The sequence below is a fragment of the Oxyura jamaicensis genome, chromosome 1 (genome assembly GCF_011077185.1).
Source record: "Oxyura jamaicensis isolate SHBP4307 breed ruddy duck chromosome 1, BPBGC_Ojam_1.0, whole genome shotgun sequence".
Classification (NCBI taxonomy): Eukaryota; Metazoa; Chordata; class Aves; order Anseriformes; family Anatidae; genus Oxyura; species Oxyura jamaicensis.
The window spans coordinates 92,047,477-92,061,827 of NC_048893.1; the positions used below are offsets into that span (position 1 = coordinate 92,047,477).

Below are 14,351 nucleotides of genomic sequence, written 5' to 3' on the forward strand. Positions count from 1 at the left end.
GCATGTCTGTGAGGGAGAGGATTAGCTGGTTTTGTTCATCAGTCTGAAATGCATGCTACTGCAGAAAAAGCTTCAATCAGGAGTAGGAGTTGAACCTTATTAGACACTAAGCAACCCGCTTGTTGGGTTTGAGTTGCTCTGATCACCTTCAAAAAGGGTTGTTTATTTAAATAGTCAACCAAATGCCTTGGGAACAGGACTTAACTAGTGCATATAAGTAATTTACGGGCATCATGTACTGTCTGCTTGATGCACTCCAACAGAGGGAATCAATCAGAATGCACAGGCAAATGGAAGGCTGTTGAGTAATTGGCCTAGGATCTCAGGGAAGGATGGGTGGTTTTTGACATTTCTGACCTGGCGGGAGAGCGGTCACCCACTTAATGTATGTTAATGTGCACGTAGAGAATAGCGTAAGGTTGGCATGACAGATAGAAGTAGTAAAGCTTGAAAGGCATATATTAAAGCTTGCAAGGGAAATCTGGGGTGGTCAAACAAATCTGTGGACCAGTGTTCATTTTATTGTGGCTTTTATGGTGTCGAGGGGAGAACATCCTCCCTTGGTGGACAGCAGCATCAGAATGAGGGCTAACCCCTCAGCTATTGTGCCAGTGCTAAGATCTCTCTGCTTCAAGTTGTCTGTTTTTCTCCATCATAAAATGGTTAAAATCCTTCAGTGACTCTGTGCTACATGCACCAAATGCCTCTAGAGAAGGCTGCTTGGTGTGAATGTACAGAGCTGAGCCTCAGCTGCCTTCATGAGCTTGTTTGCTTCTGGTAATGCTGCTGCTGCTGGGGATGGTAACTTCTGGTGTGATGCATGCCTTTCTGTTGCCGTGTTGTATCCACTCAATGCTGTAGTCCAGAGATAAAGGCAGCCTAATCACTTCAGCTTCAGAAAAGTTCAGAACTGCTCTCTGGAAATGCTGGCTTGTTTATTGTTCACTGTCCTGTACATTCATTGTGGGGTTTGATTTCAGATTATGACTGTCCTCTGCAAAATTTTGAGTGGTGACTTTTGTGTAACCTTGGCTGCAAGCTTGCTTTTATTTTCCGCATCGTCTAATCTTGACAAGGCTTGACAAGGTCCTTGCCCCCCCCCCCAAAACAAACAAACAAACAAAAAAACAATTTTACATAAGGGCGAGGGTTCTCAAATCAGTACTATGGCATGTGCACATTGCAGGTGAAATGTTTACCTAAATGGGAATGTGTATACCGTGTATGTATAAGGTACTTGGTAAATTCACTGCCGCGTATGTTAGCATACCAGCTGTCAGGGTTCATGGATTTTTAATTCCTTTGGCACGCTAATATTTCGGGCAGGAGTAAACTTAAGGGCTCGGCTGCATCTTCACCGGAAGGCCCACGGTGCTGCCGGGCGGAACTCAAGTGCCAGCCGTCGTTTCCACCCGGCGCCTTGTGGCCAACGGGCGGGGCGGTGCTGGGGGACCGCGCGGGGCGCCGTACCGGAAGCGGCGGTCGCTAGGGCCCGCCGTCGCTAAGGGCCCGAGCCGGGAAACGGCTGCGGCTGGGCCTGGTGCGGGCCGGGCCGGGCCGGGCCTGGCCATGGCCGCGGCGGGGCTGAGCGAGCGGGAGCAGGCCGGGTGCCGCCAGCTGCTCGAGCTGCTGGGCACCGAGGAGCTGATGGCGCTGACGGACACCATCACCAACCGCCTGGTCCACCCGGAGAACCGCCAAGGTGCCCGCAGCCCCCCCTCCACCCCGGGCCGGGGGTGGTGTGTGGGGAGCTGGGCGCCGGCGGGATGCGGCCCTCTGTGCCCCTCCGGCTGGGGGCTTCGGGCACGGCCCTGCCTGGTTCCTCCTTTGGTGGGAGGAGGTCTGCACGGACAGGGCCGGGGCTGGCTGCGGGGAGCGGCCGTGTTCTGGTTGCGCCTCGGAGCTTGACGTTCGTGTCTAATTCCTGAAACTGAAACCCGTACCTGCGTTACGGAAGGCTGCGCTGTGCGGTGCCCTGTAACATGCTCATCCAAAAACCCCGAATATGCTTCTTTTGCGGTATAGTGCAGACCACTAAGTTTTGCCAAACTTGTTTCTTCAGAAGTTCATATGCCTGCAGTTTTTCTTCTTGCGTTTTTTTTTTCTACTTTTGTAGTGGTTATAGGGTAAAATAAAAGATGAAATAATTTTGTACTTTAGCTCATAGCCTTTTCATATTTCAGCAGTTTTTATAAGTGTTGTTAAGTGTCTGATCTCAGTTTAGGTGAGGACTGGCTACCACAACTACCTTACATTGAATTTTAGCTTGTCTTCATAATTTTGCTACGGAATCTCACAGCTGGACGTTTCTGAAAGTTACATTTCAGTGCACCATCGTTGTATTACGAAGTGTGACATTTCTTATGAACCTGGGATTACAAATGTGACTAGCACGGAGGTAGAACAGATTTGATTCCACTTCCATCATCCTTCAGGAGCGCAGAGGGAACCTCCTTTTCACAAACAATTATTAATTGTTTGAAAAACAGTGAACTTCTGGTACTAGAATTGTTGTTCAGCATGTGAGAAATCAGAGGTTACCTCTCTGCGTTTCTTTTAATTTTCTGTTCCCAGAAAACATCTGAATACTGGCACATTCATCAAAATAGCAATGTTTTCTGGCTGGATCACATAAACTACCTGTTTGATGCAGAAACTAAGATTCATTTTCCATATTCAGAAGAACAATAACAGATTTGTCTGGTTCTTTCTCTGTGTAATCTTGCCTTCAAGAAGATGGGTAGATGGCTTTTTAAAGAATATTCCAGAGCTCTTCAAATGGAGAAAGAAATTAAACGTAGCTTCTGGTAGCGAAGGTGCTGTATGGCAGCAGGAAGCCCTAATTAGTTTCATGTTACAATCTAATCAACTTAATTTGAAATGAAGACTAGTTGTGTCTGTGAGATTACGGGTGAAATGCATTGTGTACAAGAATCCTTGTACTTCTAGAGGCACTTGAAGTTTCTAAAGAGCTCGAAAATCTCAGCCTACTTAAGGAATATTCATAATTTAATTTGGAAGAAAAAGGTGCATCAAACTCAGAAAATTTTCATCAAACTCAGATAACACGTGGTTCCAAACAGTCCTTGATTCTGGTAATAGGGGTTATAAAGTGGCTAGGTCTTCGGTAAAAACACCACTGGTTCTTAAACATGTTTGGAAGGCTTCAGGTGTTTACTGTGTCTGAGGTGACTTAGATCTAGTTATTCCAGATTTCAGTTTACAAATGAACATGTAACCATTTGCTTTTCACTTAGGTTTGTGTTTTATTAGGAGGCGCTGGTCAGGAGCATAAGAAATAGCAGAAGTTTGTAGTTGGTGAGAGAAGTAACTGTTAACTTCCTTTTCTTCACTTGCAGAAGCCATTAGTGCCATTTTGGTTTACAGCCAAAACGTAGAAGAACTTTTGAAACGAAGAAAAGTCTATCGAGAAACAATTTTTAAATATTTGGCAGTACAAGGAATCGCAGTGCCTCCTTCCTCTGAGAAACATCAACTCATTGCTTATGTAAAGCAGTACTGGGACGGGAAGCTCCTGACAAATGACTCGGAGTCAGGGGAGAGAAAAACACACGCAGAGGTGAGTGCTACTTTCTGAAAGACCCGTGGATGCTTAGCTTGGCTTTTGCAGAATAAATAGTGTAAATGTTGTAATCTGTGTACAGAAGAGGCTCTTCATATGTGTTTAAGAAGATACCGAATCTCTTTTCCTGTTTATTTTTGTTTAATTATACCATTTAAAAGTGTCTGGGCAAGTGCATCGCTTGCAGAGCATAGTCTTCTGCTCCATCTTGCAAAGCATATTAATGCATTTGAACTCTATGTGAAGTCTTCACACTTCTAGTTTTTAAGTTGTACTGACGTAGGGAGTATTGACAGATAATTCTCTGGATTTGAGGACAGCTGAGAACAATGTTAATGTTATAGAAGCCCTGCGTAGCCCGTTGTCAGTTTTTAATGTGATGGATGTAGTCAGAAATTTTACGATGGGCCTGGGATTTTCAGTCTTTGGCAGTACCATCAGTGGGGCACATCCCTGTGTGGAGCAAACAGATGCTATTGGGAGTAGATTGTTGGGTGAAAAGTCTGTCAGTGGCATCTAAAATGCCGTGGGGGAGGGAGGGAACAGAGAAAACGGCTTTTTTGGAAGGGCCCTTGGTCCATTTCTAGAGACAGTGCAATCAAAATAGCTCTGTCTGCAAGCTCTGCTCCTTACGTCCTGCAGTTAATGGGGTGCAGAATAAATTTTTGAGGATTTACATCTCATTGCAATGTGAAGTCTGTAGCAGTGCCAGTTCTATGTCATTTTTACTTGATCTTAGTAACACTTAATGTTGTGAAACTAAGTATGTTTTGGCTATTACAGGTTATTTTGAAGCTCAAAAAAATGGCATGCAGCAAAATCTCTGTGGTGTAATGAACTTTGAGCATTTTATTATTACTGGATCTTTACCATGAAGTTCTAAATAGTCTTGCTCTTTCAGCTATTGTATGCCAGAGACATAATGGACAACAGCCCCACCAGCTGGACTGCTGGAGCTCTGCTGCTGATAATTTAATGCAGCTCTCTCTCTCAGGGATTAATTGATTAAAATTAATGACTTTTTAGCTGAGAATTGCTTTTAAACTAATATTTTGTCTGCATGTTTGGAAAAAAAATGCTCTTGCAAGAACACTTTCCAGTTAGTCACCAATGGTGAAGTTTTGTGATTGAAGGTAAGTAAATTAAATTCTCCGGAGTACTTAAAGACAGCTGTTTTAAATTCATTTTAATTTATTAAATTAAAATTAAATAATTGTTTAAATTCAGCTGTTTTACTTATCATATGCATCTTACTTTGTTTTCTCTTAATTCTTGTGGTCTTCACCGTTTTGAAGACACAGGTAGCAGGAACCTACATAACAGAATGAGGAATTAATTAAAGATTGCTTTTTAACAACTACAGAATTTCTGTACAGAAGCCTCCCAACTTTTCATACTTAATTCTAGGAATAGGTTTTGATCAAAACAACTGTACATTTAGTTTTCGTTCAAAAACCTTGTCACTTTACAGTTGGAGGTCATGTGTCTCTATATTGGAAAGTTTGAGTGATTTTTCTTAAGTAAAAAATGATTGCTATTGTAAACAAACAAAACAAGCAAAAAAAAAACAGAGGATAAGTGTGAACTACTTATATGTAGGAATTAAATGGACCAACAAGATTGTACTTGAGCACCTGATCCCTGCCTTTGTTACAGTGACACTTTTTGGAAAGAAGTGTCTTCTAAACCAAATGTGTTTTTATAGCTGACTTTAAAGCCTTTCTTAAATATTTAATTGCAAAGCGATTAGTTTCCTGACAGTTTATGCCTGATTTTTGCTGTCCCTCTATGTGGGGCCGTAGACCTAACGAGCACTGCAAGGAGTAGACTTCTTTAGCTTAATAGTGTTTAAAAAATACATGATGCAGTGCATACTTATTGATAAAACTCTTGGACTGATTCGCCACCCTCTTGTATGGATTTAGTGACATGATCATTGGTTCCTATCTGATACTTGCTTACGCTAGTTGCTGTGCATTTGACTTCAAAAGTTTACACCCATCACTCTTGGATGAATTCTGGTCTTCTTGTATTAGCAATGTGCTGAAGGCTACAAACATCATCTTCTGGATGATTTCAGCAGTTTTACTGCCACACAGTAAATGCTAAATTCAGGCACATGATCTGGTGAGAAAGTTCTGGAATGCATTAATCCTTTGAATTTCAGTTCTGCTTGGACTAGTTGCATGTTTTGTTAGCATATTGTGCTGTCATGGCTAAAATACCCCATGAATCAGAAGTATTCTGTCAGTTTCAGGTGTTAGGTGGCTGATTCAAAAGGTGATTTCCCTGTAAGTACTTTTTGTTCATATCAGCTGTATGAAGGTGCAGAGAACACCATAATTTGCAAGCTGAAAGGGTAGGAAAAAAAGAAGAGACTGAAGGCAAGATGAAAGAGGGAAAAAAAAAAAAAAGCATATTTGCTAATTTATAGGCACTTTATATTGAATTGGTATCCTTTACTATGAGATTAACTTTTGAGCAAGCTCTGTATCCTTTATCTGTAACATCTTTTGGAAACGTGAAGGCCAGTGTACTTTTTACCCAGAAGATTTTTCTCTCAGTGTGAGAATTCTGGTTTCACAGATTTTTTTAAAAAATACTTCCCCTGCCAAATGGGGAGAACCAGGATTTCCCTCTCAGATTATAAACTGCAGACCAAGACAAACTGAAAGACTGTTCTAACTGTATTTCAAAGAACCTACCCTGATTCTCTAGTTGTTAGATAATTATGATCTTAAAAATACAATCAGATTTCAATGCATTGTTTTTATTCCTTTACATCTCAGAACATTTGAAGGAGACAGAATGTTTAAAAGAAGAATTAAATGAATTTTAGGCTGTTCTAACTGATGAACTCACATATTAATGCTAAATAGTTCTAAGAAAAAATGTTCTTGATTGCAGAGTCATGAAAAGAGATCCAAGTCGGCACAAGATGATGTTCATTATCTAGGAGAAGAATTCTGCCAATGGTTCTTTGGACTCCTGAATTCTCAACATCCTTTGGGAGTTAAATCTGAAGAAAAATGGGGACCACAGCATTTCTGGGAGGATGCCAAACTGAAGTTCTGTTACAACACATTAGAAAAAAACATGGAAGAATACGTTGGTGCAGAAATGGTGAGCCTTCGTCTGCTCTCATTGGTGAAAGAAGAATATCTTCTGTTCAACCCCAATCTGAATGCTGATGGACTGAAATGTGTCATGTCTCGGCATGGCTTAGTACTGGTAGCAGTGGCTGGCACGGTACATAGAGGCAACATCTGTTTGGGCATCTTTGAACAAATTTTTGGACTCATTAGCTGTCCGATCAGAGGGAATACCTGGAAAATAAAAATTGTGAGTCTTAAAATCATTGGACAGAATGCTCTGGAGCCTGGAGTGCAAATTGAAAAACCCTCCATAAAATACGAGTCAAACCAGCTGCAGGAGCTGTTTGATGGGAAAGAACTGGCTGTGCTTGAACCTCATAAATTCTGAGCAGTTCTTCCACAACTGAGGGACTGGTTGGAGGGGGCGGGAAAGCATACAGCACTTGTTGTGCGTGGTTGAATATTGAAATGATTGCAGCCATGCGATGTTGTCTCTTTCTTGAGTCACATTTGCCAGATGACAAGCAGAGATGAAGTATTTTTGCAGGTGATGCTTTTGGGCACCTTTCCAACAGCCAACAAACTTTTCAAAATATTACTTGAGATTACTTTAGATTACTACTCACTAAAGTTAGGAATGAAATTACTTTGGTTATTCTTGCTTACAGAACATGGGTTGCATTTGAATATGGGAAGGCTGCAGTGTGCATTTTTGGCGGGAACAGGCAAAATAATGTGAACGAACATTGCTGCCTTTTATGTTCTGAACATGGTTTCTTCACTAACCAGTAGTAGTAATTTAATGGGACGATGCAGGGAAGTTAGCATTGTTTAATTCTGTTCTGTTAGGTTAAAAGCTTTCCTTTCTCTTACAATTCCAACTCGGAGATGGTTTTCCAGGAATTTGTTTCTAGCACTGACTCTCTTGGATCAAATAGTTTATTCTGGGACTTAAAACAACACTGTCTGAACCAAATGCTGTGATAATTATTTTGTATATACATACAACAGAGATTCTAATATAATAATTGTGATTTTTGTATATTTTCTCAAAAGAGGAGCTTTGTCTACTCCTGGATGCTTTATTACTTTGACTAGAAGTCAATTTGTTAACGGTGGGGATTTACAACAGGAGGTGATATAAAATAAACAAATAATCCAAATACCACTTCCTAGCGTTAATAATTAGCATTGTAGAACTTGACTGCTTTTTACAGCTCTTTTTTATTATGATTATTATTATAAGTTATTAATGGTGAAACCAGATAAAAAATCCTTCTCTAACATTTTGTTTGGATTGTTTGGGAATTTTGTTTAATTTTGTAGCTTCACCAGTACAAGTAGTGAAAAGGGAAACATTCCCTGTAACATGGGAAAAGTTCTTTTCTTTTTCTGACAAACACATCAAGACAATTGGTCAAATTCTGTGTGGATGAGGAGGGAAACAAGAAGTTTTAGGTATGTGATATACCAGGAAGTACCCCAAACTGATTTTTACAAACAGTCTGAATTTAAAGTTCTCTTTAGCAAGCAAGCAAACAAAAAAAAAATAAACTTATTTCTGAGCAGAAGTTCAAATACTGTGTGTTGGAATGTGCATTCTCAATATGTTGAGGTATGGCTTCTTCAGCTACTAATTAATAATAAATAAACATCAACCTAAATTTAAAATACCGGAAGAAGCGGTTGCCTCATATGTGTTGAGAATTGCATTCCTTTTAAGATGAGGACAGAACCCTGCCGAGGGGCCTAACTGGGCACTTTTCAACATTCAGCATGCAGATCTGTGATTCAACATGTTTTGTCTTTTGTGGAAGTGCTGTTTGTAACTGGCCCTGTAATTTCTACTTTAGCCAGGGTGTTAAATTTGAACACGACTAAGGGTGTAGTGTTCATAATTCCTGCAAGTTGATTTGGTGTGGGCTGTCCCCTTCCTCTGTTCAGATGTGTCCTTGCATCCTTGTATCAGCATTAACGACAGTGCTAACTCTGAACGAGAGGGAGTGGGGACTGATCCCAGGGAGAACTAACATCCTTGGAAACTCTTCTGGCTGATCAGCTCCATAACAAGGCTGGCCACATGGGTGCTAGTGCCAGCACAAGGAACAGAGATAAGAATTTAATTTTGTGGTGCCATCCTGAACTTCTCTGGAATTAAATGAGTGATCAAACACCAGTCTTAGTTGATTCTTAAGTTCAAAATGTTCATTCTCAGTTACTTTGAAGTAATGAATGTGAGGAGAATTGTGGTCAATCAGCTTTTTACTAAAGCTTGTTGCTAATGAACTTTTTCTCACACCTTCTGTTTTCCTATGCAAAGGATGCCAAAAATTTTGTGTTTTGCTTTCACAGCCTTGTGACCACTGTGTAAATTCCTGTTCTGTTGCAGAGTGGAGTAGGTGCTGTGTAATTCACTGGTGAGACCTGTTAGTGCTGTTGCTGCTCCTCTGGTGTTGATCAGGCCGGTAAGAACCCGCATAAATAACATTTAGATAGCAGCAGTTATCCAAGGTTGCTGCCTTAAATTGCTTAGACCAGTTCAGTGTCTGCTCTTTACAGCCTCACCACCTCAGGTCGTAGGGCAGATGGAGAGGTGATGCTGCATTTACTCCTTCAGGTTTCGTGTGCGTAGAAGCATGCTCGTTTCATGCCCCAGGAGACTTGTCAGGTCATGGTTGTGCTGCTGCACAGAAGGATGTCACAGGTACTTTTCCGTTCTGATTATTATTTACATTTGTGTCCTTAGTGAGAGTTCAGAATTCTTTTTAAGCGTAGTTTTCTAACTGCAGGGTAAATTTGAACAGCTACTTTTACTTTAACCTGGAGTTTAAGGAATAAGTTAGGACTTGTGTAAATGGAATACAGCTGAAAACCTTTACTTGAAATCTTTATCTAGGTAATTTTGTCACATGCTCTAGATGCTGTTGTGCAGTGATGAAGTAACTCTTACAGCTGGTTTGCCTTTGGGAGCCAGTGACCATTTTAGTTGCTTTTAGAAGAATCCGAAGAACATAAATGAAGCTTCTTTAAAACTGTTTTCATCAGTTTTCTTGTGTATCACTATTCAGTCAAGGCTCAAGAAATATTTTCAGTAACATTTTCTTATATCTATCACTATGACTTAAGCTGAAATGCTGCTAATTTTACATTTGCTAGATCTGTTTCCAAACAGTAATGTGATAGTAGGCAAAACACTGACCTGCAACAAAGCATCCAAAACTTGCTGGATTATGTAATTATTCAACAGTGAAAGACATAGCTATCTGTTGTAATCAGCCACACCAGACTGATCTATTTTTTTTTACCCTAAAATAGGAACCTTGCCTGCTAAAGCAACATATCAACAGAACTTCTGTGATTATGCAGACCTTACTGCAAGTTATGCTATATAGGTTTGTCTGTGTTTACTCTCCTTGTACAGAAAGAAGAAAGGTAAATCCCAAGGAGGCCTTACACAGAATATCAAACAAGTTTTGACTTGTGTTAGTTATCTAAATACCATGGGCAGGGACGCCTCCCACTAGACCAGGTTGCCCAAAGCCCCATTCAGCCTGGCCATAAAAAGATCAGAAGTTGAAGTACAGCCCTGTTACAGGTGGTGAGGGGAAGCAGATGTTTGAAAGAGAATCAGCTGCTGAGTTCTTTGACCAGATTATCTTTTTTTTTTTTTTTTTTTTTTTTTCCAAAACAGGCTGTAGGAAACTGTCTTAATGCAGTACACCTCATAGGCATGGATTTGATGCTTTTCAAATAGTATGAATTTGACTTTATTAGTAACATCTTCAGTGACTTTTTTGGGCAGTTGGAACACTTTGCATAAATCAGGTGCTGTGTTTTGTGGTCTGTAGCTGAAAGCTGATTTAGTACAAATTATATAATTGTAAAGATGCTGATGGAGTGGTAGGTCAAATGTGTATCCTACCGAGTGATGTGCTGCACTAACTAGTCGCAGAAGAAATCTTTATGTTAGAAAACATGAAAGAAGATTGCAGCAGCACAACAGTATAGCTGCAGAGTGGTATAGGTTTACCGTGTCTGTGTATTTTAGTAGATGCGGAGGTCAAACATACCATGTGCAAATGCAGCTGCCTTGCCAGCATGACATGACTGGGAACTGCAGTGTTGTCTTGTACCACTCTTCAGGCATCACCTGCTGCAACTTTTTTTAGCTTGTGACTGATTTCTTGATCTTGTCAAACCGAACTGAAGCAGACAGGTTTGACTGTTATGTATGAAGAACGGGAGGAGAAGAATGCTTGCTTGAAATATGGGTTTCTCTCTGCTTCCCAATTATTTTGGACAAATTGCACATACTTTTGACAACTCTGGTTTAAAAAGTCAGGTATATTTATTAGAGTGGAATCTAAAGATGGGGAAGTAATGCCATGTTCTTGTTATTTTTTCTAATGCATACTCATATTTGAAATTCAGTGTTGGGTACTGCAAGAGTATGAGCGGCCTAAGCAGCTAAATAAAGCATTCCAGGTGAGGAGCTTTAGTATATCTCTGTTGTTCTGCTTTTATGTTATTTAATTATTTTCTAATTGTTTTCATTTTGGACACAAATTTTCCAAGTTTCTCTGTCACGAGACCCTTCTGATGCCTTTTGCATTGCTTGCTGTTTCTTGCAGTCCCTTGATAATTTGTTCTTTTTCCCATGTTTGGGAAGGGTGAATTCTGCAAGGCAGTCAAGCTCTGTAAAAAAGTATAGGCCTTCAGTAAAGAGGGAGTAAATGTCACAGGACTTTAGCTCATGCTACGTACGTTGGTGTTGAAACAATTGTTTAAAAAACTTACTGCAGCTTGAAAGTTTATTTTTCAGAAAACCAAGCAGAAATCCTAAGTTTAAACGTATTGTTTCTCGCACAGCTTGAAAGCAACAGGAGCTGCTGTAAACAAATAGTTTCTCAAAATAAATTTAATTCTAAACTGTCAGGCTCTAGATTTGAGTTTGATGTACTCAGCAACCTGGAACATATGGCTATCCTACCTTCAGGTTGACTTTCAGCTTGTGACTGACGTGAATTAAAGGCTCTCTCTGCAAAGGTAAACCTGGTTTGGGCAGTGATGCCAGTCAATTGCAAAGAATCCTCTTTCTTACTCGTTCTCAGCTGTTGGTACGAGAAAGGAATGACCTCTTGTAACTAACTGTAGGGTTAAACAGTGCTGCAATCATCCCTGACCTAGCTCCAGGAAATGCAGAGGCTTCATTTAGTCGGGCTCCTCTCAGCAGGCATAATAGCATTTTGGTGACATCTGGTGGCGGATTCATTGTTTTGCCTGTAGTTAGTAGACTTCATTAAATCTGTGCAGCGATGCAGGCACAGCCACCCACGGCTTGCTGTGGAGAAACCAGAGGAGCTTCTTCCTTGAACGCAGGGCCTGTTTCATCCCTCCCCTTTGGGGGCGATTTAGATGCCCGACTTTACCTGTGGCTCCCTTGCCTTGATCAAAGGGAAGGCTTGAAGGCAATTCTTTAGCCCTTGATAAGGATCTTAAGGATGTTTTGAAGTTTTCAGCCCATCAGTGATGCCAAGCTGTGATACTCAGAAGCCTGTTGTTCTGTGGTTGCAGAGGGAAGCGTTATGGTGAATAGAAGGCTTCCCTGCAAGAAGATTTCAGTTGCCTTGTCTGGTGTCTGTTACCCTTGTTTTGTTTCGTTTTTATTGTTGTTTCTCAGACTGCTTTCCTCAAGTGCCTGTGATCCTGAAGGCAGCACAGCTGCTGTTTTGTAATATTGCCTGTGACTGCAAATTTTAATCACCTCTCAGATAAGGGGAAGAAGATGGCCCTAAGTCAGAGGTAGTCTGTAGCCCCCTGCGCTCTGCTGTGTTCAGTGCTCCTTCTGTTTTTTTTCAGATTTCTCAGTCCTTACTGAAAATGCTAAGAAAACAGATCCAATATGCTAGAAATTATATTTGAGCAGACAAGTTAGATGAGCCCAGCCCATCACATTTTACAGAGCAGAATGAGAAAAAAATTTCCAACCTCCTGTGACAGACGTATGGAGAGAATGAAAACACAAAATTCATTGGGATTGTTGCCAACAATAATTGCCCCGTGAATCTCTCTTTAGAGACATGGATTTGAGCAAAGTGGAATTTTTGGTGACGCTCTTATTTGTGCGGAGAGGTAATGGTTCAAGCTGCATTGGCTTCAGTTGTACAATTGCAGTAAAAAGCATCCAGAAGTCCACTGTCATTAGTTAAAGCAGCTGTAGCTGTTTTTCATGTAGGCAATTGCTGAGCTTGCCAGGCAGGTTTATGTAGTTTCAAAAGAGAAGAGAGACTGGAGTACAGCCTGAAGACAGATCCCTCGGTTCTGCACTTTGGTCTGGTTGGCTTCTGCTCTGGGAGAGGCAGGCATCTGGTGGAAAGAGCAAGGGACATGTAATTCATGCATACCTGCCTGTTCTCCGCACTGTGAGAGTACACTTGCGAGGGAATAACATCGTGTTGTATGTGCAGCAGTAAATCACTCACTTTTAAACCAGTAAAAGCCCAAGCTTCTCATCTAAATGAGGTTTTGGTGCCCTGCCAGTGTTTTCCCACATGAGACTAGCGAGAGAAAGGAAATGGCGATTTTTAATAACTGTGATTTAACAAAACAAAAGAAAGGCTCATTTTTTATCACAGAGCTTTCTCCCTCTGCCACAAGCCCAGTGGATTGTCTGAGAAACTCAAAAAGGAAAAAAAAACAACAAACAGTTACATCTTTAAAAATGGGCAGGAGCAGCTTTCATGCGAGGAATGAGTGAGTAGATGGGGCTCCTCAACTGGGAGAGGTGATGGCAGAAAGAGGAACGCGATAAACCTGTGGACGGCAGGGAATAGTAACTCTCCCCTTCCTCTGATGTAAGAACTGAGGAACTGAGTAAACCTCACATGAGGCAGATAGAAAACAATGAGGAGATGCTTCTTCCCACTTAGTTAAGTGTTGGAGAAGAGTGATCAATGTGTGTATTTTTCTTTTTCTTTTAATATGTCTTCTACACTTTTCCCACTTGTTTTCTTTACCTCTCGTATCTGGTCAGATCGCTGTGTCTCAGCTCTCAGGACAGGCAGTTTTGGTCTTCAGAGGTGTTGTGACTAGTTTGAGGAGTTGCTGTAGATGCTGTACATCCGTTCAACTGCAGAAAAAGGGGCAGGGAGGTGCTTCTGGGGTAAAAATAATAATAGATCATTGGTCTATTTATGACAGCCATCTTTTGCATGTTGGCATTTCCAGCTCCTTCCTCTTTCTCAAGCTGTTTCTCAAAGATGATAACATCCTATCATCTTCGACCAGGTCTTATCCTGTTGTTCAGAAAGCTTTAATCTCCTGCAGAGAAGCACGTCCTGTGGCCGGTGCAGATCCCATCACCTTGTGAATCTGCTCTTTGTGTCACATCCGAGGCACCACAAATTCCTTCTGTGAAATGCCAGTTGTAATTAAGGAGTAGTGAACATAAGGATATTGGTAGAAGTTGATTGTTTGCACGGGAAGTATATTAAAAAATATATAAGCTTCATTTAAGCAGCCTGGCTAACTCCAAGTGAGCCATTAAAATAGCCATAGAAATAATTATAAAATAACAGGCCAAATGTTTTATCTTTCACCTTAGTAAATTGCTGAAGCTCGCAAGGGTATGGAAAACCATGTTCTTAGAAACTGTCTTGGCAGCTATCGCAGCC

At 41.0% G+C, this 14,351-nt stretch overlaps 1 protein-coding gene across 1 annotated transcript; it reads left to right on the plus strand.

The window, feature by feature from the left end:
• Positions 1-1,413: 1,413 nt before the first annotated feature.
• Positions 1,414-7,964, plus strand: C1H3orf38 (chromosome 1 C3orf38 homolog). The gene is made up of 3 exons (XM_035315176.1): positions 1,414-1,702; positions 3,360-3,580; positions 6,491-7,964. The coding sequence occupies exons 1-3, from the start codon at positions 1,570-1,572 to the stop codon at positions 7,064-7,066; spliced, it is 930 nt and encodes a 309-aa protein (XP_035171067.1). The 5' UTR covers positions 1,414-1,569; the 3' UTR covers positions 7,067-7,964.
• Positions 7,965-14,351: the final 6,387 nt, after the last annotated feature.